This window comes from Panthera onca, chromosome E1 (assembly GCF_046562875.1).
Source record: "Panthera onca isolate mPanOnc1 chromosome E1, mPanOnc1 haplotype 2, whole genome shotgun sequence".
Taxonomy (NCBI): domain Eukaryota; kingdom Metazoa; phylum Chordata; class Mammalia; order Carnivora; family Felidae; genus Panthera; species Panthera onca.
In genome coordinates, this window is record NC_138352.1 from 15,347,966 (window position 1) to 15,375,031 (window position 27,066).

General features: G+C 65.4%; 1 protein-coding gene across 13 annotated transcripts; it reads left to right on the forward strand.

Annotated features, from left to right (window-relative positions):
• ASPSCR1 (ASPSCR1 tether for SLC2A4, UBX domain containing) lies at positions 1–26,964 on the forward strand. Of its 13 annotated transcripts, none has more exons than XM_060645100.3 (17): positions 1–203; positions 1,166–1,221; positions 2,779–2,893; positions 4,193–4,293; positions 11,562–11,619; positions 12,532–12,605; positions 12,952–13,351; positions 19,818–19,957; positions 20,087–20,168; positions 20,542–20,608; positions 21,372–21,434; positions 21,993–22,045; positions 22,175–22,269; positions 25,264–25,315; positions 25,450–25,519; positions 25,599–25,774; positions 26,033–26,143. In XM_060645100.3, the coding sequence occupies exons 1-16, from the start codon at positions 102–104 to the stop codon at positions 25,763–25,765; spliced, it is 1,695 nt and encodes a 564-aa protein (XP_060501083.3). In that variant the 5' UTR covers positions 1–101; the 3' UTR covers positions 25,766–25,774; positions 26,033–26,143. The 13 variants fall into 13 exon arrangements, with proteins under 13 accessions (XP_060501083.3, XP_060501082.3, XP_060501081.3 ...); XM_060645099.3 differs by lacking the exon at positions 26,033–26,143 and adding an exon at positions 25,908–26,001; XM_060645107.3 differs by lacking the exons at positions 1–203; positions 22,175–22,269 and adding exons at positions 378–908; positions 1,512–1,606 and having other exon boundaries at positions 26,033–26,964.
• Positions 26,965–27,066: the final 102 nt, after the last annotated feature.

Genomic DNA, 27,066 nt, shown 5'->3' on the forward strand with positions numbered 1-27,066 from the left:
CCCCCAGGCCCCGCCCCGCGGCCGCGTGGCTCTGCGTCCCGGCTGTTGGCGATAAAGTGGTTTGACGCCGAGCCGGCGGCGGCGGATCACGTGAGCGGAAGATGGCGGCCCCAGCAGGCGGCGGGGGCTCCGCGGTGTCGGTACTGGCTCCGAACGGGCGGCGCCACACGGTGAAGGTGACGCCGAGCACCGTGCTGCTGCAGGTGCGGCGGCGGCGGCTGCGGCGGCGGCGGCGGGCGGTGGCGGCGGGCGGCGGGGGCGCGGCGCCGGGTCCGCTCCTGCGGTTGGCTCTGGAGCGCTGCGGGGGCGGGGCCTTCAGGGGCGGGGCCTGAGGGGGCCAATGAGCTTCCTTCTGGCGCGGCGGGCCCGCCCCCTTCAGCCCCGGGCTCCTGCCTCCGGGACTCCGCGGGTCCCAGCGGGGGCCGGGGTCTGGCTGGCTGGAGTCGGGGGGAGGCACGTCCTTCCACCCCTCCGAGTCCGCCGCAGAGCCTCGAGCCGTGTCCCCATCCTGGGACGTCCTTCGGCCAGGTGTCCATTGGATGTGCGGCCGTGGCGTCTGGAAACTGATTTGCTGAGTCACTCGCTGCACTTCCCTCCGGGGCAGCTGTTGCATTAAAAAGGCTTATCGGGCCCCGCGGTTCAGGGGCCAGTGCTCGCCCTACGGTCTGCCGGGAGGAGCCCCCATTGTGGGGCGGTGGCGGTCTGAGCCGACCCGAATAACTCAGTGTGTCTGCCGGGCCCGGAAGCGGGGATCTCCCGGGCCAGACGGGCGCCCCAAGACCCACCTGCGCTGGCCGTGTGTGCGGGTGGCTCATGGAGAGGACGGTGAAGTACTGCAGGCAGTGGGGCCCAAATTTGAACTTTACTCTCTCTGCGTGGGGCGAGTGTCCCAAAGTGCGGAGGGAAAGGTTTGTGGCGGTGGACTGTTGGAGACCCAGGGTGGAGGCTGTCCCGGGAGCTGGGTGACGAGGCAGGCCCAGTGAGGAGAGGGAGAGTGAACACGGGTTGCAGGTGAGGCGTGTGGATCCGTTGAGTGGACAGTCCCTCATGTGGTTTGTACTAGGCTTGGCCTGGAAGCCAGTTAATCAAGAGTTGGACTCTGTGCCTGCCGACCAAGTCACCAGGCCAGACCCAGTGGCTCACAGTCCTGTCGTCTGACTCCTAGGTTCTGGAGGACACATGCCAGCGGCAGAACTTCAACCCCAGCGAGTACGATCTGAAGTGAGTGTGCTAGGGTCCGGTCCGGGTCTGTCGGGGCCATCCGCCCCTCCCAGGACCCTGCCTCGGGGTGTAAACCAGCAGAAACCTACTGTCTCACAGAAACCCCAAGTCCAGGTGTGGGGCAGGGCCACATTCCCTCTGAGGCTCTAAGAGAGCAGCTTCCTTCCCTGTCCCAGCTTCCGGGGCCTCCAGCTGCTCCCTGGTTTGTGGCTGCACTCGGCCTCTTCCTCCTCCTCACGTGGCCTTCTCCCTGTATGTCGTGTGTCTTTTCCTCTTCTGTCTCTTATAAGGACACTTGTCATTGGATTTAGGGCCCACCCAAATCCAGGATGACCTCATCTCGAGATCCCTAACTCAGTTTTATCTGCAAAGTTCCTATTTCCAAGTAAGGTCCCACTCATGGGTTTTGGGGGTTAGGATGTGGATGTGTCTTTTTAGGGGTCTCTGCGGAGGGTTTCCGTGTGTTTGTTTGTATCTGTTCTTGGTGGGGCTCTGAGGGAAGAGGAAGTGGTCGTGCAGATGTGGGCAAACCTGCAAACTTTCCCCCGCAAACAACTGTGTGGATCCTGGCGGCCTCGCAGTGCCCCGGAGTTGCATGCCTGGGTCTTAGCGTGCGGGCGTGTTTCTAAGGAGAGGGCTCTTGGCACGTCCTCAAGTGGTCTATTTTTTTTTTTTTAACGTTTATTTATTTTTGAGACAGAGACAGAGCATGAACGGGGGAGGGTCAGAGAGAGGGAGATACAGAATCTGAAACAGGCTCCAGGCTCCGAGCTGTCAGCCAGAGCCCGACGCGGGGCTTGAACTCACGGACCGTGAGATCATGACTTGAGCCGAAGTCGGACGCTTAACCGACCGAGCCACCCAGGCGCCCCTCAAGTGGTCTAAAACAACAAAGGAATCAGCACCCTTCCTTGGTGGCCTGTGGGTTTCTGTCCCACCTGAGGAACTTCTCCCCTTAGTGACTTGTCTTGGTGTGGCTGTCCTCACCTCAGACAGAGGAGAGCCTGTGCTGCCACTGAGAATCCCAGGGCCCTGCTCCAGGCTCCGGGCTGTGCCCTGGCATCCACTCACAGAGCTTCGAGCTCTTTCTGGTTTCCCCGATCTGCCAGAAGCAGGTTAGAACTTTCCCGAGCAGAGCTAGGCACATACACCCCTCAGTAGCTCTGGGGTGCATTTTTATTTTCTGAATCTTCTGGGCCTGCTGCTGCTTCATGCCTGGGGAGGGGACTGGGGCGCCCCCTGGTCTGTCCACGAGGGTGACCCATTTCTGGTTTCTCCTTCTTGCTCTGTCCTTGTTAGCTCAAAGCTGAGTCAGTGTCTACTTTTCCTTTCCTTTGAAAGATCCGCCGCAGACAGGCATCCACTCTGTCTCTGCAAGCTGGCAGGCTGTACCTGTGTTCCTGCAGCCTTGGGGGCACTGGCTGGGGAATCGCCACGTGGACGCAAACACCGCTCGGCTTAGTCCCTGCTCCCAGCAGGGCTGTGCTGGGCACTGTGTGCAAGCTGGGCTGTATTAGGATCTGCAGGGCAGCCCGTGAGCTGTGGCCTGTTTTGCAGGTTTCAGAGGAATGTTCTTGACCTCTCTCTCCAGTGGAGATTTGCCAACCTGCCCAATAACGCCAAGCTGGAGATGGTGCCTGTCTCCCGGAGCCGCGAGGGGCCCGAGAACATGGTAGGTGGCTCCCCTGGAGGGGCCCGGCAGCGCTGCCTGTGGCTCTCGAGTCCGGGCTGTTGGGACGACAGGATGCTGTAGCAGGCTGAACGGGTGGGACGAGCTGTTGCCGTGATTGGAGGAGGGGGCGGCGAATGGAGGGATGTGCTGGGCGAGGCTCGTGTCCTCACACCCTCACCACTTTCTCAGGGTCGGTGGTTGATTGGAAACGAGTCTTTCGGTCTCTGCTCTGAATTGGTCTTGGGGGGTGGGGGGCTACCTGTGCTGTCAGCCAAGCACCTCGGAGCCTGTGGTTTCCTGTGGACGTGGTGCAGCCTCGCTTCTGGCGGGAGCACACGTGGCCCAGGGGCTCAGGCTTCACCCTGGGCCTCCTCACAGGCCTTGCTGGGACCACAGCCCGAGTCTTTGACCGTGGCCTGCTTCCCACCAGATCAATTACTTAGGACCTAGAGATTGAGCAGACGACAGCACAGTTACCGTGGGTGGAAACAATAACCACAGTGCTGGTGTATCTCTGCAAGCCCCCCAGACACCGCAGGGGAGGTGGTTCATCCCTGTCGAGAGACAAGGCGGCTCGGGCCTGCGGACATCAGTTAGCACTCCGGAGCCCATCGGGAGTCGGGCGGCGGGGACCGGCCCCAACACCCCTCTTTTCACATGGAAGGAACCCTGACTTCCCTTGGGGATTCCTTGGGGCTGCCGGGGGTGGTAGGGAGCTTCTCTCGCGCTTTCACACAGAGCGGCTCGTCCTCTGTTACTGGGACTCCATGTAAAGGCACGCTTGAAGAAAAGAGTGTCTTGGCCAAAGTGGCAGGGATGCCGGCCTGGGCACCTAGCACTCACCGTGACACACGGGCCTCAGGGAGGTGCTCGTGGGCGTAGGGACACATGCTCGCTCCGGCTCTGCGCGCGCGTCCTCCGGTGTGTCTGTCACTCAGCGGAAGGACCCGAAAGGAGTGTCTTCTCTGGGGCTGTAGACTTACGTCCCCACTCGGTGCAACAGTTGTTGCACACGGAGCTTCAAGAACAGTGTGTTCGTTTGTGAAAAACGCTCAGAAGACGTAACACGCTTGTCATTTGTCTCTGCGGAACAAGTTAACCCGAACTGTGACGACTAAAGACACAGCGACGAACGTGTGTGGGGTGTGCGGGGGGGGACAGCGCTTCCTTACCCCCAAGAGTCCGCGTCCTGCCGCCCACGGGATCCCGAGGCCCCGAAGGAGAGGTGTGTGCTCTCTGACCTGTGCCCTGGGCGGCTGCTTCTCTTCCTGACTCGGTTTCCCAATCTGCACCCCTCAGGTTCGCATCGCTCTGCAGCTGGACGATGGCTCCAGGTTGCAAGACACTTTCTGTTCAGGCCAGACGCTCTGGGAGCTTCTCAACCATTTTGTACAGACCAGGTGAGCGTCAGCGAGCAGGTTCTGGGCCCTGCCCTCTATGGCGAGGCTGCTGCTGGGTCGGCGGGGCTGGTCTGGAGCCACAGCCCGAGGTTCGCCGCGGCCGGAGGGTGTGCCTTAGGGCTCTCCGATCTTGCTGAGAGGACGGGTTTGAGATAAGGGGGCCGCCTTCATCAGCTGCCCCCAGCAGGTGCTGGCCACTGCAGCTCATCCTTTTTCCTGGGTTTCCTGTCGTGACGGTGGCGCCTTGCCCTCCCGGAAGACAAAGCCATGCTTCTGTCCTCGTTGGGGGGCTTGGTGAGCGGTGAGGGGAACAGGGAGCTTCTGGGCTCCTCGGTGGATAGAGGCTTTAGGTATAAAACTTCCTTAGGAAAATGGGTCACGTTTGAAAAGAAACCATTAACGATATTTGACAGGTGTCGGTTTCCATCTGGTAATTAATGGTTTAAATCTTAGTCCTGAATGCGTCAACGTGGTAGCGTTTTACTTTTCTGTCTTTCACTTTGGCATGGAAGTCTTTGTTCTCTTTTGAAGGTCTTGGCCCGCGGCATAGAAGGGACCGTGGGAGGGCGCAGTGGTCACTGTGTGGCCCCGGACAAGTTGCTTGCCGTCAGGGGCGGTGTGAGGACGGGAGAGCAGGGCCTGGCCCTGAGGTTTGTCTGTGCGGCAGAGGGGAGTCTGGGCCCGCACGGGGACGGGGTCGCCTAGGAAAGCCCATCTAGTCTGACTGCAGTGCCCGCCGCCCCTGCCGTCACCGCATCCGGACTCCTGCTCCCCGCCGGCGTCGTCCCGTGCGGGCTTCCTCTTCCCGTGTCTCCTGTGTCGGACCTTCTTCCCACGGGGCCGTGGGGGCGGCTGTGCCGAGAGCAGGGGGCTCCCCTCCGCTCCTACGGGCCTGGGCCCCTGCGGCCGGGCCTGCCTCCCCTCCAGCCAGCCTCGACATCCTCCGCGGGCGCTCCTGGGGGCCTTGGCAGCCCCTGCTCGGGGGTCTTTGCTAGTAGAAGCACGTGGCACGCCCGACAGCAGTCCGCGGGCCGCCTCACTGTGGCGCCTGCTGTCTTGCTTTCCCAAGGGGGCGGGGGTGCTTCTGCAGCTCAGAGCCCTGTGCCGCCGGCACCTGCCCTCTCTGCTGCTGCTCCGTGCTGCTGGGAAGATGAGGCCTCCGTATCTGTCTCTCCTTTGTCCTTTCATTCGTTTGGCTCAGGCCGGGTGGGGCTGAAGCAGGGAGCCGGGGCCTGGCCTCGCAGAGCTGACCTCTGTGAGGAGCTAACAGGCAGTCCTGCAGAGCCACAGGAAGACTTCGCAAAGGAGAAGGCAGGGCACCTTGGGACGTGGTGGGGCAGCATTTTCTGGGTGGTGGGGGAGGTCTCAGGAGCAGCTGTACCAGGATCTGGGAGGGAGCCCTCTGGGTCTAGGGGACATTAAGTGCAAAGGCCCTGTGGCAGGAACAAGGAACAGGAAGAATTCCTGGAATACAGGTGTCATTCTCCCTCCCAAAAGGCAACTAAAACGATAGGAGAGGATTTTACAAAGGTATTACTCAGAGCCCGGGCGATGGCAGCACTGGGTCATGGGTGAGGCGGACGATGGCTGGGCAAGGAGGCCAGAGTGGGAAGGCAGGTGGTAGATGAGGTGTAAGGAGCCACGGGGCCTTAGCTGCCTTCCGCTTTATGCTGCCGGCCCTGGAGGTGGTCCTGGGTGTGGAGCCTCAGGGCTCTCTGGACAGGGGTGCCCTTACTGTTCAGGCTGTTGCAGGAGCATGACCCCCCTGGGTAGCTCCCAGAACACTCGCAGCTCCCACTATAGGAGGTGTGGGTGGCTCCCCGGACCACTGCCTGGGCACCGACAGCCGACTGCACTGCCCCTCGGAGCCCAGATGTCTGAGCAAGCCTTTGGCGTATGAGGAGGAGACCGTGAACTGCAGGGACAGAGTGACAGCCTCTGTTCGCGTTCTCAGGACGGAGAGGCAGGTGGAACGAGAGCTGGGTGCGGTTGAACAGGCAAGTGCAGAGACCAGGAGGAGCCCTTGGAAGCAGGTAGGGAGGTGTATGGGTCAGCCGCACCCGTGGCTCAAGTGGCCACAATCCTTGCTGCGCGTGAGGAAGCTCGTGGGTCTGAGGACCCACCATCCTGCTCAGTTGCCTGAGGCTCGGCGGGGCGGGGCTGCTCGGCGGCCGCCCCTGGAATTGAGGGTACGGGGTCCTGGCCGTTTTGGCCGAGGCTCGGGAGGGAGCTCACCTCCTCTGCGGGAGGAAGAGACAGAGCCAGGCGGCTGAGCGTCAGGATGGGACAGGCAGAGGGAGATCTGGGGCCCAGGCAGCTGGCTCCGGGAAAGAGAAGAGGGAGGCGGGGTGGGGGGGGGGGGGGCGGGAATCGTGGCAGTGCAGTGGAAAACGGTGCCAGGACCGGACGCTGCATTTCCAGACTGCAGTGCACCACCGTGAGCACTGGAGCCGGACGAAGGGACACCGCAGGCCTGCGGAGAGGCCCCAGGCTCCCGGCTGCACCACCAGGAGGGCGGCTGACCGGTGCCTTCACCTGCTGCAGGAAAAGTGTTTATCCTAGAATTATCTGTCAGGATATCGGAGGCGTGGATGGAACCAAGCGGTGTCTAGGCCTGAAAGGTCGCACGGTCTCCCCTTGCACGTGCTCTGAGGACGCTGCCGAGGCCACCGCAGCGAAGGGCAGGCAGGGTCCACCCGGGAGGAGCTGGACACGCGCGCCGAGAGTCCCGCCTGACGGAGGGATGCGTTGGCTCCCTGCTCTCGAGGCTGGGGCTGGCGGCGAGGAGTAGCTCAGAGTCGGGCAGCCGGGTCGCCCTGCCGTGAGATCCTCCCTCCAGAGGAGACTGCAGTACTTATGTGCAAATAAAACCGAACGGCGTCGGAAACCTGGAAACCGGTGTTTCCAAAAGACCCCGGTCCCCTGCGACGGATCCTGTCCCCTGCGGCAATGCGTAGGATCTGGTCCCTCGGCCGGTGGTGGCTGGAACTAGACAGGGTTCCGGTGGAGGGTGCCGGGGGCTCTGGGACTGGCCTTTCAGGACCGGCCGGTGGGGTCAGCTGTTGATGGAGTGCGAGGAGCGCAACAGGGGGGTGGAGACAGCTCTTGGGAGAAGCTGGGTGGCGTCAGGAGGAGCTGGGCCCCTCGGGTCGGTTTAGTTGGCCGCGGGGTGTCCGTGAACGTGTGTGAGTGGGAGCAGAGCAATTTGCCTCTTCTACGTGCTGCTTACGAAGGTACCGTAACGTCTCTAGAGGTTTCCTCCCGGCACCCTTGCCCCAGCCGTGCGGCTGCTGCCCCATCTGTGTCCCATCGGCTCCAGGCAGGGGGGCGCTTCTCCGCTCGCGCTTTCCTGGGAAGCTGGCGCCCACTGACCACGGAGCAGGGTCCACAAGAGGGAGGGCAGGCGGCATCTGTGGCCACAGTCACGGCCCCACGCCTGATTCACAGGGCTTGGCGGGGCCGAGCTAGGATCTTGCAGGGGCTGTGCCTGCCACTGTGGGACACCGCTGGTGCGGACGTGTGCGTGGTCCCGGGATGGATCCTCGCGCAGCGGGGACGACGCGCCAGGGCTCACGGCAGCTCCCGTGCTCGCGGGGGGAGGGGGGGGGCAGCTCTGGGAATTCCAAGTCTTCACAGGACAGGATGAGCGGGAAGCGGGTTTTTCAGGAGGAGGTAAGCCTCTGAGCAACAGGCTTGGCAGGGAGCTGTCGGGTGAGTGCGCGTCCTGGGTCCGCTGTGGGTCAGGTCGTGGCTCCTGTGCATGGTGGCTCTGCCCTGACCGCCAGCGTCTGGATCACCTAACTGGCCACGGGACGTGCCACATGTGCCACACGTGTGGGCTGCAGAGGTAATTCAGACTTTTCTGGTGGCCACATCAAAAGAACAGGTGAAATTAATTTCAGGTTATGGCGGACTTGACTCAGTGTGCCCAAAGTACTGTGCTTTGAACATGTGATTAACGGGAAAATGAGACATTTTTACATTCTTTGTTGGATGGAGAACTTTGACATCTGGCGCGTCTCACACTTGGACCGGCCTTCCTACGGCTGCAGCCGTGTCCGTGCTCAGTGCCCACGTGGGCCTGGTCGCCGCCGCCGCCTCTGCTTGGCCTGACCGGCCCTCCCCCCGCCTCCTCCTCGGGCACGTGCTGCAGGGAGGGCCACCAGGAGAGGGGCTCTGTCCTGGTGCCCCGTGTCCCCTGCTCCAGCCCGTGACTCTGTCTCTGAGCTGCGTCTGACCGGTCAAAGCAGCAGGGCCTCGAACATCCTCGAGAGGGGCTGCCCACGAGTTTGGGGACCAGCCTGCGGTCACACTGAGGGGGTGCATGAGCCACGCCCCAGAGCTTGCGGGCGGCCAGAGGTGTGGATGCCGGGGTGTTCGTTCAGAGCTCTGGGGCACCGTCCCCCATCTTTCCTTGGGAAGAAAATGAAACTTCCCTCTTGAAACTGACCCTGCTCGGTCTGCCCTGGAGGAGGGGGCCCCACGGCTCCCTGCGGCCCTGACCTCACCTCCGTGTTGGGATACGAGTGGCCCGGCCCCTCGGGATGTGGCCTTGCCTCCTCGTGGCAGCCGAGGCTGAAGTCACAGCTCTGTCAGTCCCAAATAGGTGATGTAAATAGAAGGGTCCGGATGTCTGGTTTGCCTCCCGCATGGCGTCCTGCCAGGAGCTGGCCCTGGGTGGACAGACATCCCGTGTCCGTGGGGACAGCATGTTTGTGGCGAGTGAAGCCAGTAGCAACAGAGTCTCTGCCCCGCCCAGCTCTCCCGCCGCCCCGTGGCCCAAGCGGGAGCGGCTTTGCAGATCTTCCGCGGGGCTAGAGCCGTCCTGCCGACCGAGGCGATGTGCGAGGAGGGGCGGGTGGGCCTCCACGGAAGGTCTGCGTGACGCCCGGCCTTGAATGACAGTGCTGCCTGGGTTGGGGGCCCAGCTCCCTCCAAGAGAGTCCTGGGGCTGCCGAGGTCTGCTGCTCTGGAACAACCGCGCCCCCCCCCCCCCCCCCCCCCCCCGCCTGCCGTTCTGGAGGGAGAGCCCCGCTCATTGGCCCGGGGGGTCTGGAAGCCGTCGCGGCGCCCCTCCCCTGGCACGTCTACTGGCCTCTCCGTCAGATCCCCACATGGGAATGGGAATCCGATCCCTCTGGAGGAGCCGCACATCAAAGCCGGGCTGGCGTTTGATGTCCAGGGGCCTTGAGGGCACAGAGATGAGCAGGCCTTCCCCGGGCACCGTTCCTGTTCCGCTCCGCTCATCCGTCCCCACCACGACGTCAGGTGCCAGAGGAAGGTCCCGGAGACGGCATGCCTGGCCGGGGCTCCTGAGGGAGCAGCGAGGGCCCACTCGGACCTGGTGGGCGTCGGCTCAGCCAGCGTGTGGCCGGTTTTCTGAGTCCAGGTGGTCTAGGACCCCATGTCCCCACTCGCCCTCGCTGGCCCTGGGATCTGGTTTGCTAGAACGCACCTTCCTTGGCTGAGGTCCCTTCACTTCCCCTGTCTCGTCTTCAGTAAGAAAAGTGCGTGAGCCTGGCCGGGGGACGCCACCGACACTTTTGGGGTCCTGTATTTTTCTGAGGCCTGGGCTCACTGAGTCTTGGGCCAGTCCCAGGTCTGCAGGGGTGCTCCCTGGCCCTGCTGTGCACGTGAGATTACACCTTTTGTGGCCAGCCCCCTGCGTGGCTCTGGTTGAGGCTGGCAGCCTTCTCTGGGGACCAGCTTCTTCACAGCTGTGGGTGTGGGGAGACCACGGGTGAGTTCCGTGGGGGCTAATGGGCCTCCCACCTTCCTTTGGGGACGTTGGGAGGGCTGGTCAGGCTTGGGCAGGGACTCCTCCGGGGGTCCCAACATCTAGCTCTGGACTGTGGGTCCCAGCTCTGGGCAACAGGCAGAGGAAAGCAAACAGGAGGAACAGAGAGAAAAAACCCACCCAGAGGATGGGATCACGGGTCTTGGGGACGGTCCTAGGCAGCCGTGCGCTCAGAGTGTCCGTGTGCGGCTGGAGGCCCTGCTGCTTGTGGTCACCAGCTCGGCTGCCGAGTCGTCTCGGCCGAGCCTGCATGTGAAGCCCTGAGCCCTGGTGGGGCCGTGCAGCCTGGCCTGACGTCACCCCAGGTCTCCCGCTCTGGCGGGCCCTGCCCCTCCGACTCGCCCTTCTCGTGGGAGAGGGCCTGGACAGGACACCGCAGGCGTGGTCTCCAGTGGGTGTCTGTGAGGGCTTACTTCAGTGACGTGTAGGAGACACGCTTTGCTGCCTGCAGTGGGAGGGCTCCAAAGCCAGGCCTCGGCCTGCCCGCTTGCCCCCTGACCTCCACGGCCAGCACAGGGCCCCTAGCACAGGTGGTGGTGCACAGGTGCGTGGGGGGGGGTGGGGGCAGCATGTGTGCGTCCTGCTGTCCTGTGAGCGCGTGCAGCTGTGCTTCCTGGGCCTGTTCCCTCCCGTGTATGGGTCCCGTTTACGTCAGTGGCTCGGTCTGGTGCAGGTGGGTGCCCGCCGCCATCTTACCGGTGAGCACGGCCTCGAGGAGAGGAGGGAGGATGGAGGGGAGGGTGGCATGGCAACCTGGAGGACGGCGGTGAGGGGTGGGGACACCTGGTGCCTTTGCCCCTGCGTTGCGCTGGCCCAGCCTGTGCGTGTGACAGAGGCTGGGGCGCCTGTATCGCCCTGTGCGCCAGCACCCGTGCCCTGCCCCGGTCTTCACCTTTTTGGTGACTGTGGTTTCAGTGGCTGTCGTGAGCCCAGCCCTGTGCGGTGTGACCGCTGGGCTGCGGCCAGTGGGTGTGCTCCACAGGGAGGCCCCTCCCTGTCCTCCCGCCTCACGGCCCGAGGTCACGCTTGCCCTGGGGTCTGGGCAGAGGGGGCAGCGTGCCTTTGCTCATGGCCTCGGGGGCCTGGCCTCTCTCCTTGGAGTCCACTTAGTGGGTGCAGGCCCTGAGCTGCTCCTGGGGCTCTGGGGTCAGCAGTCCTCTTAGAGGATGGCTTCCCAGGGCTCCGGGATCCTTTCTCGTCGTTGACCTGCTCAGCTGACCGTGATCTGAGGCTTGTCTGGGAGGTGGCTGGTGCTGCTCTGGGCTGTGAGGCTGGGAAACACCCCCACGCCCTTTGGGCCGGTGGCTCCCCGCCAGGCGTTGGCCGCCGCCTCCTGGTGGCCCCGAGGCGGCCAGGGTGGGCCCGGCCCCGGGGTCCTTCCCGGGTGCCCAGGGGGCGCCGTCTGAGGGCACCGGGTGTGCCTGCGGCTGGCCTGTGACGTCTCCGTTGCCCCCCCCCCCCCCCCCCGCAGGGAGTGCCTGGAGCAGCCGAGCGAGGCGAGCCCGGTCTGTGTGTACATGCGGGACGAGGTAGGTGAGCGGCCCAGCCCCACCCGCCTGGCCCCAAGTCACCACACGGGCCCGGCCCCACTTTCCAATCTGGAAAATTCACTCTCTCAGACCCGCCTTCAAAGCAGCGAGCGGGGAGACGGCCTCTGAAAGCGTGATGTGTTCCATGGAAAAAAGCGGAGTGCCGGCTCCGCTGGCACTAACCACGGGCCGCCCGGGCTGCTCCCCAAGCCTCCTCAACGCCCTGTTTGTTTTCTCAGCGTTTCTCAAAGCCCGAGAGTCACAAAAGTGGTTTCATTTTAATAAATATTTGCTTTGCTCCGTGTTTTGATCTTTTTCAAAACCGAAGGCAGCATAGTGCGGGCGTAGCCCGGCTCCGAGGCCCTGCCCGTCCCCACCCGCCCGTCCATGACGGGGGCACCCTCCTGCTGCTTAGTCCCCTGCCTCACAGGGGCTTTTTGTTTTGAGCCTGGCCAAGTGCCCTTTTCTGGCCCGGGGTGGCCACTGTCCCCAAGGGGCCCCGGGAGGATGCTGGGGTTTATTTATCCCAGTTCGAGGTCCCCTGACGCAGGGCCGTGAAGGGCAGGGGTCCCAGGGCTGTTAGTGGGAGGGACCTGGTGGGACCCATCCTCCCCTAGAGGAGACAGACCACGGGGCCCCGGGCACCTGGGCCTGGGTTGAGGCCGTCGTGGTCGGGTCAGCCCACGGAGGGGGTCGGCGGGCCGGATGTGGCTGACTCCGGCCTGAGCCTGCCCACCCAGGCCGCAGACCAGTGAGCATATGCTCAGGTGTCTGGCTGGGGGCCCCCGTGGTGCCTGTGCTCAGGCCGAGGGAGCTGGCCTGAGGAGGGCTTGGCGGATGGGGCTCACGGTGCCCGTGTCCGGGCGGCCAGGTGGGTGAGCACTGTCAGCGAGTCCTGCTTCCTCCTCACAGGTGACCGGCAGAGCCTCCTTGCAGAGCACGACGCTCAAGTCTCTAGGTCTCACCGGGGGCAGCGCCATCATCAGGTGGGGGAGCCCTCCTGTCTTGTTCACTGAAAAGAGTGGGGTCTGAAAGAAAAGGTGGAAAAGTGAAAGAGAAGATGTGCCCCATCTTGGTCCTCTCCCCTTGATCTGAGGCCACTGCCTGCTGGCTCGTCCTGCCCGGGGACCTGGGGGGCTTGGTGCCACGGGGAGTGGCTTGTCGCTGTGTACGGCCAGCGTGGTGGCCCCTGGACGGCGAGCCGGGTGGGAGCTGCGGAAGGCGCCGAAACCGGTTTGGTCCTTGCCAGAGGACGTCCCTCAGGGCCGTGAGCCCCAGGAAAGGGAGGGCTCCGTGTGGCGTTTCACTTGCTTTCCGGGTCTGCGCCCCCAGGTTCGCCATGAAGCGACGCGATCAGGAGCCTGGGGTCTCCCGGACCAAGACCCCAGGGAGCCCGGCCCCCTCCCTGTCGGCCGACCAGGCCACCGGCGGCCCTCTGCTCCCGCTGAATTCGGTGGGGCTCAGCCAGGGTGACGTGAGCCATCAGGATGAAGTGGGCACCTCGGGGGCCAGCCGCGTGGACGCTCCAGCGAAGCAGATCTCGAAGGAGCCTGCCCCCGCCCCCTTTGTTCCTTTCTCAGGTGGGGGACAGCGACTGGGGGGCTCTTCCGGGTCTGCCAGGTCTCTGACGTCGCCTTCAGCCAAACCGCCGAAGTCCTTCTCCAGCCCGGGAGGCCCCTCCAAGCCGAAGAAGTCGAGGCCTGGCCAGGAGCCCGGGTCAGAGCCGGAGCCGGTAAGGAGCCCCAGGCCATGGCCGGCGGGCAGGAGGGCGCGTGGTCGGCTCTCCTGGGAAGCCGTGGTTCGGGTTCTGTTTGGCCTCAAATCAGTTGCGCCGAGGCCCCGTTTTAGATGTTCGGTCTGGTGGGTTTGGACCAACTCGTGCCCCTGGGACCGCGTCACAGCCGGGGGAGCCCACCTGCCTGGTGGCCTCTCTGTCCGTGTGCGGGCTTCCGACGCTCCCGCCCTGCGTGCCTCGGAGCCGTCGTCCCGCGCCCTCTGCCTGGGCCCCGGGCCCTGGCCGGTACCGCCTCGCGGGCAGCTGTGGCGCTGGCAGTCCCCTCGGTCTGCTGCTGCTAGCCGGTGTGCGGGGCGGGTCTCCTCCTCCGGCGCGTTTGCCTGGTGAGGTTTGGGGTTGATTCCCCGCCGAGCCATCCTTGCGTTGCAGGGACCCGTCTAGTTGTGATGCTCTGCGTCCCTGCTAGCTTCTCTGTTGGTGGGAGTTAGCGTTTCAGTGGAGGGTTAGCGTTTGTAGTGTCTGTCGTTCGTAAGCAGAGCATCCCGTGGGCATCGTGGGGCCCTCGCACCCCTACCTGCATTCCTGTCTCCTCTGGGGCCCTTGTCGTTCTTCCAGGCCGCACACCTGGGGAGGGCGGAGGGGCAGAGGCACCTGGGCTTGTGGGGGTCGTGGGCAGGGGACGGCTCGGCCACAGGATCGAGCCTGCATCCTTTCAGAGGGCCGGGAGGCTGGGGCTTGCTCACCTGAGTGGATGGGGGCCGAGCCAGTCCCGAGGCTCATGGACGTCCACCCTGGAGAGGTGGTGGTGCTGCCGCCCCGGCCCTTGTGCTGATATTTGGGCCGTGTTAGAAACCCATCCGCAGTCCCCGCTCTCCTAGCCTTTGTGACTTGGGCCCAGAATCAGTGGCCAAAAGCAGACCCGTGTGGTTGGGGTGAGCGCATTCTGGGGTTCTGACTCCCAGTGGGCCGGCTCTTCCTGGGGATCTCTGGGTTTGGGAGCTGGACGCTGGGGCCAGGGCGGGCTGTCCCTTTCTCCCATCCTGAAGTCACAGAGGACTGGTGAGTGGGGCTTGTGGACGGCTGGCTCGGCCCAGGCACTCCCTGCCTCTCTGGGTCCCTTACGAAGCCGCGCATGGCCCTGTGGGCACCTGGGGGGCAGGGGGCGGGTGCTGGCTTATGCTGTCCTGTAGCGGGTGACTGTCTGGGCACAGGATCCCAGTGTACCCCCAAGTACTGAACCTGGGGCCCCCAGGCAGGAGAGGTCCCAGGCAGGGTGCGCCTGGCCGCCAGCAGCGTGTGCCTTTGATCTGGGGGCCCCAGCAGCTGGTTGATTGTGGAGCGTCCCCCACGGCTTGCCCGCCCGCCTCGTGCCTCCTGTCACTAACAGCCCCACACCCGGAGGGCTGGCCGGCCACGTCAGCCCTGGGGGGGGGAGGGCAGAAGGGAACAAAACAGAACTTTTGGGGGAACTTCAAAGGTACACTTTGGTAATCAAAACGAGTTTCCAAGTTTTCCATTAATGTTTTGCCTGTGTGTGGTTTTGGATTTAAATAAAGAGTCAGAAGAGACAGGATAAAATATAGGCAGGTCCTCGGCTGAGAACTGGGATGGTTTACAGACCCGGGCGGCTCTTGCCTTTGATGTCAGAACATTAATTATTAGAAGGTAGTTTTACTGGCCATCAGAGCCGGGCTCGGGGAGAGGCTGGGGCTGCCCGGCGGCCCCTGGCCTGTCCTTTGAAGTCCTTCCGCCGGCCCAGGAGGCCGCCCCACAGCCCTGTGCGCGGCTGGGCCACAATCCCAGCAGGCGCCCCCCACCCCCAGCCGGTCCGGGGGTCTCTGATCAAAGGCCCCGATGCCCCGGGCAGGACAGGCGGCTGGCAGCAGTCTTCCCTTGCCTGACTCTCCGCCCTCAGAGGCGGACCTGGGGCTTCCTTGGTGTCTCCTTGGTGCCTCCTTGGTGCCTCCTTGGGGCTTCCTACCTGCGTCTCCAGGCAGCTGGCCCTGGCCGGCCCTGCCCCCTGCTTTATGGGCAGGTTGAGCGAGAGCACGTGGGGCTGGGAGGAGCCCAGCCAGGACCTGGGGGTCCGAGCAGGCCCCCCTCCTCTCGTGCTGGGGCGCCTCTCCTAGCATCCTCCCCTGAGCACACCCCACTGTCCCCCGCGTATGGGTCCAGGGCGCGGTTCGAGCCTGCGTCCGGCGTGTGCGTTCGGTGCTGTGGCCGCCCGGGCTCCGGCAGCAGCCCAGGGGCCCAGCTGTCCCCAGAGGCACAGCGGCGGCCTTAACGGGAACGCCGCTGAGGTTGGTCCGCAGATGGGGCGGCGGCCCGGAAGGTGCTGGCCCAGTCTTGCAGCGGTTTCGAGGGCTGCCAAGGGCCCTCCAGCCGTCTCTGCCACAGCTGAATGTGGGGGGGGAGATGCCGGCCTTCGAACCATAGTGGAGAATGGGTACGCGGGGTGCCCTGGTCTGCAGAGCTCCGGCAGGGCCAGGTGGCCTTCTGTGGATGGGCCGGGGGGTTTCGTTGGCAGGCCCCCATCCTGAATGGACCCGAGGGGCGCTCTCTGTGGGACCGTTCCCGGCCCTCTGGCGTGGCACGTGTGTCCCCACCGCGTGGGCGTCCGCCCCCCTGTACTTGCTGACCTCGGGCCACGTGTCCTCCCAGGGGCAGCTGGGAGGCGGAGGGGACCCCGCACCACACCTTACATTTGTGTATCTCCGTACCGTGGGGCGTTCGTGCGCCTCCTTCGCGGTGGCGAGCGTCTGGTCACGCCACGGGCGTGTGGGAGCCTCGGCCCGTCCCCCCATTTCTTGTGCTCAGGGTGGGCGGCCTGGGGAAGGCACCGCCTGCCCGCGGCCTCGGGTGTCCTCGGCGGTTCCCTCGAGCAGCCCCGCCGGGACCAGGCCTGGCCTCGCGCCGGCTCGGCCCTGCGGAGGGCGGAGGGCGCCGGCTCTGTGAGTAACTCGGGAGGTTTGGCCCGCGGCCCTGTGTACGGATTCATTTAAGCTCCAAGCCTCAAGGGGAGACGCTTCACATTCCCTCTGACCAAAGACCATTGTCAGAGGACAGTCTGGGCCGGGAGCGGGGAGAAAACCAAGAGCCCTCACGGGAAAGCTGGAAAATCTGGGGTTGAGGTCACCCCCAAATAGTTTTTACATTTTTTCTCTGTGTGTCATCGCGTCCCGGAAAATTACTGTCAAGAAAATGAACCCTCAGCCGCGGCAAGGCCACTTCCGACAGGAGGGGACCCGTGTGCGTGGTGGCCGCTCCGCCACCGGGGAGGCAGCTGCTGGAGGCTGGCGCCCGGCCCGCCTGGCCCTCCATGCCTGGTGCCGGGCTGGGCCTTCAGCCGCGCTGAGCCTGGCGTGGGGCTGGGGGTGGGCGAGGCCCCCTCGGCCCCCTCTGCAGCCTCCCTCACTCGATCCGTCCTGGCGAAGCAGGGCGCTTTCCGTGTGGCCGGGGAGCTGGGCTGTCACCCACTGCAGGGGCGCCTGGCCGGCGTTCACGGCTGTGCGGACAGCTTTATGTTCTCTGATCTGTCCTCCGTTGTCCTTTTCCGGACGTCCTCTTGTCTGTAGGACCCTGGGTGGAGGCCAAGTCCTAGAACCTGCCGGGTCCTGCGTTTGCCAGACAGGAGAGCCCTGGGCTGGGGCGCGTCGGCACCTCCTCCCTCAGGGTCACACCTGCACCTCAGTTGTCCCATCTGTCACGCACACTCGGGACAGACCCTCGGCCCTCCGGCTGTGCCCCCATCGTTCTGCCCGGCCCCTCCCCAGGCACTTCCAGGATAAGGGGTAGGGGTGAGGAAGACGGGCCAGGCCTTGAGCCCATGAGGCGGGCAACCAGCACCTCTGCAAGGGTGACCCGGGCCCAGTGATGTCATGCTCTTTGGAGCCGCTGTCCTTTGCATGGCTCCCCCACAGGCTCTGGAGCTGACCTGGAGATTCGGGCCCTGAAGGCCAGCTGTCAGGGTTCCTGAGAAGGTTCTGGGCTCCATTGTTCTCAGCCCCCGAGCCTGTGGCCCCAGCAGCTTCTCCTGGACCCCACGGCCCTCAGCCAGCGCCTGGGAGCTTGGCGCCCTGTGCTGAAGGTGAGGGCCACAGCCCCCGTCACACTGGATGCCACGTACGCTTTCTCCCTGAGGATGTCTCATCTCAGAGCTGCACTCTCTGTCTAGAAACATCCGTAAACCCGCCTCGGATGGGAGCCGTGCGTATAACTGCTGGGACCAGGGAATAGTAGAGGAGGGCGGCTTGCTGGCCGAGCGTCGGCCGTGAACAGGACGAGGGCTCGGCCTGGAGTCCGCCCGGCTCTGGCCTCCCCAGCCCCACTGCGCCTCCCCGTCCCCGCCGGCCCCTCCTGTCTGCGGGGGAAATGCTCTCCTGGGGAAGGCCAAGGGGAGGTGTTCGAAGCCCCCCGGCTTGTCCCTCCATCATTTGACAGTGGGATGGTACTTTGGTCCATTCTCGTGGGCCAGGGCCTCCTGGGCCAGGACATGGTGGCCGCCCTGAGACTCAGGAGGTTTGGCCCCGAGCTCTGCGGGGTGGCTCGTTCCCAGCTTTTGGCTTCTGCTTGACCAGATAGGTTTTTGGAGCAGAGTGAGACGCCGGAGGAGAGAAGGAATCAAGGGTAAATCCAACACTGAGAGGGATTTTGTCAGGTTTATTTTCTGACCAAAAGTCAGTGGCCCCTGAGCGGCACGAAGCCGGTGGCTGGTGTCCTCTGTGTCCCCCATTCTGGGAGCGGTCTGAGGAGCGTGCTGTGGGCCTTAGGCTTATCGGCACTGCCGGGGGCCTGCAGTCCTTTTGGCTGCCCCAGGCTGTGCCCCGGAAGTGCCAGGAGGAGGGGAGGCCCGAGTGGGCAGGGCTCCCTGGGGCTGGCTTTTCCGCAGGGGAAGCGCTCAGACTCCATTCAGTGCCCCGGACCGCTGGATTCTCGGGCCAACTCATGCCCAGGGCTGGGTCCTCCAAGGGAGAGACTGTGACACGGTGGCCTTAGAGCTGCTCATTAGCCTGCAGGCTTCGTGCTTGAGTGCCTGGGGGCCTGGCGCTCGTGCCCTGGCGGTTCCTGGCTCAGGCCTATCCGCGTCCTGCCCTCACTCCCCCCAACACCCTGCCCCAGGCGCCCCGGCCGGCTCTTGGCCCTTCTGGAATGCAGGCGCCGTGGCTGTGGGGGGCAGCCTGGCGCCTGGCATCTTGTTATAAAAAGCTCTGGTGAAGACTGCCCACAGTGGCACAGGATCCTGTGGCTGCGAAGGGGCAGCCCCCAGGGGCCTCAGCCAGCCACCTACGGGCCCTGCTACCCAGGCTCTGGCCAGCCCTGCTTGGCTGCTCTGCCCCGGTGCTTCAAGGTCAGGGGGGGCTTCCTGGTGAGAGCCCACCCCCCCCTTCAGCGGGGGAGAGCCGTATCACGAGGCGTGGCGTCGCTGGGCACTCGACCTGAGACTGCCCGGGCCGACAGTCCTCACGTGTGGCTGGGGAGTTAGCCCCGGAGACGCCCAGCAGGTGCGCTGGTCCCCAGATGCTGGGCGGCCCTAGCCCTCGATTGGCCTGAGCGTGGTCATCCCCCGGGCGGTGAGCCTGGCCTTCGGGGCAGGCTGGACCGTGTAGAGGGCTCTCAGGAGGGACCTCTGGGGAGGTGTGCTCCTAGAGCCTGCCTGGCCTGTGCCTGGGTGTGGAGAAGAGGTGAGGTTCCCCCACAGGGGCAGGGCCAGAGGGCCGGGACCTGCGCGGCTCGGTCGGGCCCGGCTCCAAGGCCGCCTTGGCGCCGAGAGGGGTCACACTGGCAATTACCCACCCGGAGGCGCCTCCGGCCAAGCGAGCCCTGCCTCGCAATTTCCATCGTCGCTGCTGCCAATTAGGAGTGATGCCGTCCCTTTCTGCGTCCCCAGGGTGGTCAGAGGGTGGGCTGGGCTGCTCCCCTAGAGAGGGGAGGGGGGGTCAGCCTGGCCACGTGGCCAGTGGCTGGCAGGTTTTTGCCAAACCTCTAATTTGGGGGCTGTCACTTCCCCTGCCCTCTTGTGGAGCCCCCGATGTGGCCTCGCCCGGGGTGCTGTTCCCTGAGTTTGCTCTCTATTCGGGGGACCCTGATAACTGGCAGCTCCGGAGGCCTCTCGGCGCTGGGGCTTCCAGAGACGGGAAGTGAGCCAAGTAGCTACTAGGGGAGCCTGTCACCCCAACCCCCAAGTCCCCCGGCAGTGAGGGTGCCTGCCTGGCATGGCTGAGCCGAGACTCCAGGGCCGCGTGCTCTGCTGGTGAATGGGGGTCTCCATGTCAGTGTACCTGAGCAGGAGGCATGGAAGGAGGGTCTCCAGTCCTGGACACCTGGCCCCGGTCACGGGCTGACGGGTGGGGCCGGTGAGGGTATGGGCTTGGCTCCAGCTGTGGGGCCTGGGTGACCCGGCCCCACGGAGTCAGGAGACCAGGCTCCTGGGGGCCTGCGGCAGCCGAGCCCTCTGCCCACCCAGCCGGTGGATCGGGACCCCGTGGTGTGCCACCCGGACCTGGGAGAGCTGCTCCAGGCTTGCCCTGCGGAGCTGCCGGATGACTTCTTCGAGGTGACCGTGGACGACGTGAGGAGGCGCCTGGCCCAGCTCAGGAGCGAGCGGTGGGTGTGCCCCAGCTGTGTCGGCGCCTCCTGGTCCCTCGGAGCCCGGGGGTGGTGGGTGTGGCTCCTCCTCACTGGCTGGCCAGGGAGACCCCCGACCTTCACACGCAGACTCGCCACCCCCTGCAGGAAGCGCCTGGAGGAAGCGCCCTTAGTGACCAAGGCTTTCAGGGAGGCTCAGAAGAGGGAGAAGCTGGAGCGGTACCCCAAGGTGCGTAGAAGGGCTCGGGGGGCGTCTGACCACGCCGCTGGCTGTGGTCACCGCCTCATTGCAGGCTTGCACGGCCACGGCTCGTAACCAGTCAGCCCTGTTCGTGATGAAAACACGCTGACGTGTTTTTACAAACGCGCGTGGTGGGGCTTGACCAGTCCTCGTGTGCAGCCCGCGGTACAGTGAGCCGAGGCCACAGCCCTGGCCAGTAGCATGGTGGGGACAGCCGGGAGCGGGTGCTGGCTGGCACTTCCACCTGCCCTGGGCCTGGTGTCTTCTGGCCCGGGTTGGGGGACCGGCCATCGTGGGCCCAGGGTACAGCCGATGGGGACTTTGGCCGTTCCTGCTGACAAGTTGCCTTGTCCTGGCCCAGGTGGTCCTGAGGGTCCTGTTCCCTGACCGCTACATCCTGCAGGGCTTTTTCCGCCCTAATGAGACAGGTCAGTGGCCCCACCGGGGTGTCTGGGGGGGGGGGGCCCTCTGAGTCCCGCCTGGCTTCCTTCCAGGCCATGGGACTGCGGCTGCTGGGCCTTTGGGGGAGACGGGCGTTTCCGGGTTGTTGGTTGTATCTGTGGGGCAGCCTGTGAGCTTGCAGAGCGTGTTGGGGGTGTGGGCACGGGGCCGGGGGGCCAGCTCGTGTCGGATGTGTACCTGGCCAGCCTGGTGGTGCCCCCGCGTGCCCACCTGTTCAGGGCACGGGTGTGATGGAGGGGTACCCAGAGGAAGGGTGGGCCCCCGCCCCCCTAACGTGGGAGTCTCTGGCTTGGAGCTGCGGCTCCCCTGGAAGGAAGGCAGCAACGCTGCCAGTTCTGAATGAGGTCAGCAACCTCCTTGGTGACCTGTGCCCAGGTCAGTGAGGGTGGCAGGCAGGCCCCCACGGTCCCTGGGATGCTGTGTAACCAAACCTTTGTACCCGGGGCCCCCATAGGGCAGAGCTCGGGTGGGCAGGGTAAGTGGTAAAGGGAGGGATGCTCCCGCAGCAAGCTGGGGGCCTAGCCAGGCTGAGGGTCTCAGAGTCCTGTGGAAGGACCATGCTTGGCTTTTCACCCCTGGGGTGGAGGTGGCTGAGCTGCCCGGGGCTGCCCGTCCCATGGGGTGTAGGGGGCTCTGCACAGAAGCGGGACGTGGCTTGTCCCGTCCCAGAACGCGGACCGTGCCCGTCCCATGGGGGCTCTCGGCTTAATCCCGTCCTCCCTTCTCCAGTGGGGGATCTGCGGGACTTCGTGAGAAGCCACCTGGGGAATCCTGAGCTGCCGTTCTATTTGTGTGAGTCCTCCTGCTGGACACGTCCCGGCAACGTCCGGATCTCGGTGACCCCCGACCCGTCCCAGCTGGGGCTTGGAGAGATTTTCCTCTAGAAAACAACATCGTGGGGTGGGCTGGGCTGGTCATGCAGTAGCCCGCCTACTGTGTAAGCCCCGCTGGTGTCTGAGGACAAGTCCGAGGAGAGGGGAAAGGCAAGGGGAGGTTGGCTTTTGCCCCCTCAGCACCCCTGCCCTGCCCCCTCTCCCTGACCTCCCCTCCCAAGGGCGTCTGGGTAGGGAGGGGTCAGACCACTGGGCTTCGCGGGGAGTTGTGTGGGGCTGGGGCTCCTTGTAGGTGGGCCCGCCCTGGGTCACCCACCCCCCAAGCCCCTTGCCCGGGTTGTAGTAGTAGCAGAGAGGCGGGCAGAGGGCTACAAGCTGAGGGGGCTCCTTGGAGATACCCCAGCTAAGGCCTTGGGCCCGGGGCCTGCCCCTCCCCCTCAGGCCTGTCCTCCTGTGGGGGTCCGGGGATGGGTGGGGGGCGAGGTGGCTCTGGGCCCAGACACTTATCTTTTCACAGTCATCACTCCTCCAAAAACCATCCTGGATGACCACAGGCTGACCCTCTTTCAGGTACTGGCACCCTGGCGGGGATGCGGGGGGCCAGGGGTGCAGGTGTGGCCGGGCTGGCTCTGTAGACGTTGGGGGGGGGTGCACCAGAGGGAGACGAGCGCCTCTGAAGCTGGTGCCGGGCCTTTCCAGCCTCCCCCGCTTCCTGCCCTGGCGGGGATGGGCCTACCCGGCTGGCTGCCAGCCTTCCCGAGCCGGGACCGCCTGCATCCTGCCCCGGGGTCTGGGTGAGAAGGAGCTGGCGGGGGCGGATGGAGGGTCAGAGGCCTCACCCGCCTGTGGCAGGTCCCCTGGGGTGGCAGCTGTGGGGCTAGTGTGGCACCCGGCTGCCCGGCCTGCTTCCCTGCCTCTGCTGGCAGGGCCGTGATGGGCCCTCCCCGCTAGCTGGTGTCTGCTTCGGCCGACCCTCCCCACGGCCCCCAGAGCTCCTGAAGGTAAGGTGAGGAGTGTTGATCCTGTGCCCTGCTGGGCTGCCTTCCAGAGCCAGGAGGAATGTCCCGTCCCTTTGCCCCTGGGAGCGTAGCCTGGGGCCTCCCCAGCCCTCTGGCCTAATGGTTTCCTCTTCAAAGTCTTTTCAGATATTTTAATTAGTAACAGAGGCCGGCCCTTGTTAAGTGGCTGGCAGGCCCTGCAGAGGTCTGAGTTGGGCCGAGGGGGTGTGCTTGCTGCCTGGGGCTGCCACCATTGTCAGGAGGGCGGGGCAGGGGCTGGAAGCTCTCCGAGGAAAGGAGTCGGGGTGAAGTCAGGGCAGGCGGGAGCAGGGAGCTGTGCCCCCCGCCCCCAGCTCCCCTTTCTCAGCCCTCGGGAGCCCCAGAGGCACTGGGCCTCTTCCTCCAACCCGCCCTCCCACCTTCCCTCCCTCCCTCGCTGGCCAGCCTGTTGATAAACATTGAATTTAGGAGATGCTTTGGAATGGAGGGGGACCAACGCCGGTCCCGCCCCCCCCCCCCCCCCCCGCCCACGCCCCGATTAGGAGCCCTGGGGTGCTGTCTGTTCTGTCCAAGCGGCCTGATTCCTGGTGACACCCTGCCCCCTGCTACCAGCAGCTGTCTCCTTTCATCTGTCAGCTCAGCCTGGAGCTGTGGGGGCCTCCGCGCGGGGTGGCGTCCCCGCCCGCCCGCCATCAGAGAGCTGGCAGGGCTTGGGGAAGGAAGCCTTCCTCCCTCGTGTGGGTGAGCGGGCGTGGGCGCGGAAGCCGCCGGCTTTCATGTCCCTGGCACGGCTGTGCTCCGGCTGCTGGCTGCCTGGGAGGCTGCTGGGAGGCCGGTCCCAAGCTCCAGAGAGTGGCAGCTTGGGGTAGGTGAGAGGGACGGTGGCCCAGCTGCCCTTTTTGGCCACTGGGCCAGGGCACTGAGTGCTGGGAGAGGTGGGGCTGAGGACGAGGCCTGGGAGGATATTGGGGGGGGTTTTGCGGTTGGCAGGCACAGGCGCCCCCAGTGCCCATTGGATGGGCTTCCTTTTTAGTCCTGGTGCTGCCCTGGGCCCCGGCACCTCTCCCACCACCTCGCTTAGGGCCCAAGTAGCAGCCTTAGCCGGTCCTGAAGACTGCCGTGATTTGCGTAGACCTCAGCCTGAACAGAGGCATAGACTCCTTCCTGGTGGTCACAGCGGCCTTCTGTGCTGTCCCTTCACCCTTTGTCTGGTTGGGATCGCAGAGACGCGAGCAAGCTAGTGGGATGCTTCTGGTGGGTGCTGAGCGGGGAGGCAGGGAGGCTGGGTTCAGGAGGAGTTGCCCCAAGGGCCCAAAGGACTCCCAGCTGGGTGAGAGGGGTCCTTCAGGGCTTTCAGCTCCACGGCCCCCGGCTGTCCTGCCAGGTGGGTTCCGGCGGGGTCTTGGGAATGTGCCGAGAGTGGTCCAGGTGCCTGGGAGGTCAGCCAAGTCAGGGTCCGGTCAGGCTGAGGCTCCCGGGGAAGCTCGGAGCCCTGTTGTCTCTGCCCCCCTCCCGGCCCCAGCTTCTGTGCCTCCCGGGCCCTGGGGCAGCCCCCTGTACGCCCCACAGGCTGTCCCTGTGACCCCAGGTGTCCTGACAGAGTGATGGGGCCTTCACATCAGCCTCGTCTTTGGCCTTGGTCTCAGCGTCCCCAGGCTTGGCCTTTGAAACTTCCTCCCGGAGAGCAGAGGGGGCGCTCTCACCTGTGGCTGCCCTTTCCACTGAGGGCTGAGGACCAGGACCCTCTGGCCAGCTTTGGGGCTTGCAGCCATGGTCCTCGGGTACAGAGACCGGAGCGGTAGACCGTGGGGCCCCTTTGTGGGCGGCCCTGAATCTGCCCCTCCGATTAGCCCCTGCCTCCAGGGAGCACGTCAGGGCCTATGTGACCCATCCCTGTCCTGCACCTGAGCGAGAGCCCCGCACCACTACCCCCCTGGGAGGGGACTCTGGAGCGGCAGTTCCTGGACGCCCAGGGCGGGGTGTGGGGGCCCCGGTGCGGCGCCCTCCCTGTGGCCAGGGCTCCACACCAGTCACTTGCAGGTGGCCGCCCGGTGCGGAGTCAGGGACCTCGAGCCTGAGCTTTGGGGTCCTGGGTGGCGGACACTCAAAGGTAGCCGACCCGGTACCTCCCCGCCCAGGACTTTCAAAGCGCCTTGGCTCCCAGAGCCCCCGCTCACCATGCCTGGGCCTGGGCCGGCTGAGGGGCCCCCGCTCAGCGGGGATGGGGGCTCCCCCTCCCCCTGACGGCAGCCCACCGGCTGCTGCACAGACCCCCGCGCTCTGGGTCCTCTGAGCAACACTGCCTGTTCTCTTCCTCCACACCAGTCCCGTGTGTCTGTTTTCATCTCCCCTGACCCGTCGGCCTCTTACAGGCTCCGCTGAGGGTGGGGGCTTCTAGGCCTGTTCTCCTGGGTCATCAGGAATGCCGAATGCATGTGCCGCGAGAACGTCCTGCTGGTGTTGGGGCTGGCTCCCGGAGGGACCCCTGTGGTCTCACAGCCAGCCCGGCTCGTGCTGGGGGTGGGGGGTGGCACAGCGGGACCCAGTAGAGCCGGGAGGGGTGGGGGGCAGTTCCCGGGAACAGGGCAGCGGACTGCGCTTGCGGTGGGAACCTGGCCAGGGCGTGGCCCTGGTCGGCGGAGCCCTGGGCCCGGTGTGTGGCGCTTAGCTTCCCATGCAGCCCCCAAGAGGCCACCACGAAAGTGGATGCGGCCCGCCCTGCCCACCCGCCGCGGCCTCTGCCCACGGTGCCCACCTGATGCCCCGAGCCCCCTTCTGTTCTCCCTGCAGGCAGATCTCTTCCCTGCTGCCCTCGTGCACTTTGGAGCTGAGGAACCAACAGGTGGGCGGGGAGGAGATCCGGGAGGGAGATGTGTGCCCAGTACCCTGTTCCCAGGCCGCGTCCCCTCCCGGAGCAGAGCAGCAGCAGGGGGAGGGGGGCCCTCCATGGCCTGAGGTGGGCTGGGTGTCCCGCAGGCCTCTTCCTGGAGCCCAGGCTGCTGGAACGCACCGTCTCCCCGTCTGCGGCTGACTTGCTGGTGGCCAGGTGAGTGCCCGCGGCGGGGAGGGGCGAGTCCCTGCTGTGGCGCATCGGCCCTGCTGCATCTCGGCCTCCTGCCCCCCAGGTGCATGCCCAGGGCTGCTGGGGCCCCGCCCCCGATGCCAGCCCCTGACCCTGCACCCCGTGACTTGGAGCCAACGGCTGAGGCGGGGGCAGTGGGGCTCCCTGAATCCCGCCCCGAGACGGCCCAGCCGGTCAAGAGGGATCTGGGCAAGGTGCCCAAGTGGCTGAAGCTGCCAGGTACCGTGGCAGGGTGCAGCGGAGGGAGGGGCTGCCTGCCGATGGGGAGGCCCTCGGGTCATCTTGGAGCAGCGGAGGGAGGGGCTGCCTGCCGACCCGGGGCCCTCGGGTCATCTTGGTGTTGGCATTGCAGCCGGCAAGAGGTGAGAGCCACCAGCCTGGAGGTGCCCTGTCTGCCAGCTGCGGGACCCCTCCCCACCCTGAGCGGGAATAAAGGTGTGAGCTTCTCTCGGGGTGCTTCTGTCGTCCTTTCTTCAGAAAGGGACCCCACCGCGCCCTGCGTGCAGCTCCCCACCCTGGGCTCATCGATTCTGCAGCCGGTCTGGACCCGCGTGGACCTGGGGGATGCCGCTTGCCGGGACCTCACTCTTGTGAACAGAGGCACAGACAGGTGTCCTCCCTGAGCCGCCGACTTGACCTCACTGACACCGTTAATTACCCCTCCTGTGAGGACCCCAGCGGCCCCAGGCGTTCACTGCCTGGCCGCCTGTCTGAGCGCAGTGGCCGCGGGGCACGGGCTCCCGCCAGCCTCCTCTTCGGGTCTAATCACTTCCACATGCTCCCGGCGCTTTGAAGCCCCTAACGCTCCCTGAGGAGAGGGGTGGGGGAGGAAAGTTGGGGGGCCATCATGGGAAGGGGTGCAGGAGGGAGCCAGCGGGGCTAAATTAGGGAGGACGGGCTTGCTGTCCAGCCCGGGCCCTCCTCAGGTGCGGGCTGCCCGCAAAGGCACAGATCCGCGTGGCAGGCGGGGCGGCTGTTGTCCCTCCCCAGGGGACACCCTGCAGCTCAGGTGTGGGAGCCCCAGGGAGGTGGGTGCCGTGGGGTGCCCAGGCCCCCGAGCGCCCGGGGGCAGCCGCACCACCCAGACGGGCTCTGGACGGGTCCCATGCAGCTCGGTCTCCGGCGGGGCACGGCCTGAGGCCACGGAGCCACCCTGACCTAGCTCCGGGTCCCTCCTGCCGGCAGACCCTGCCCACGGCAACATTGCTGGGCCGTGGCAGCCCCACAGCCACGCGCCCCGCCGGGAGCACCGTCCGGCAAGCGGCCACATGCGTGAGGGCTCGGATTTCACTGCCCCTCGCTGTGGCCCGCGGCAGGGTGCTCACAGGCGCAGTTTGGTGTCCTCCTTTCTCAGGGCTGGGCTGCCTTCCTGCCAGCACGGAGAGGGGCGGCCCAGCAGGCTTTGAAGCAACTTGACTTTGGGTGATTAATGCATCAGGGAGGCGTGCCCGAGAGGCGGCTTTGATTTATTGACGTTGCCTTGTGAGAGCAAATTTATGGCTCAGGGAAGC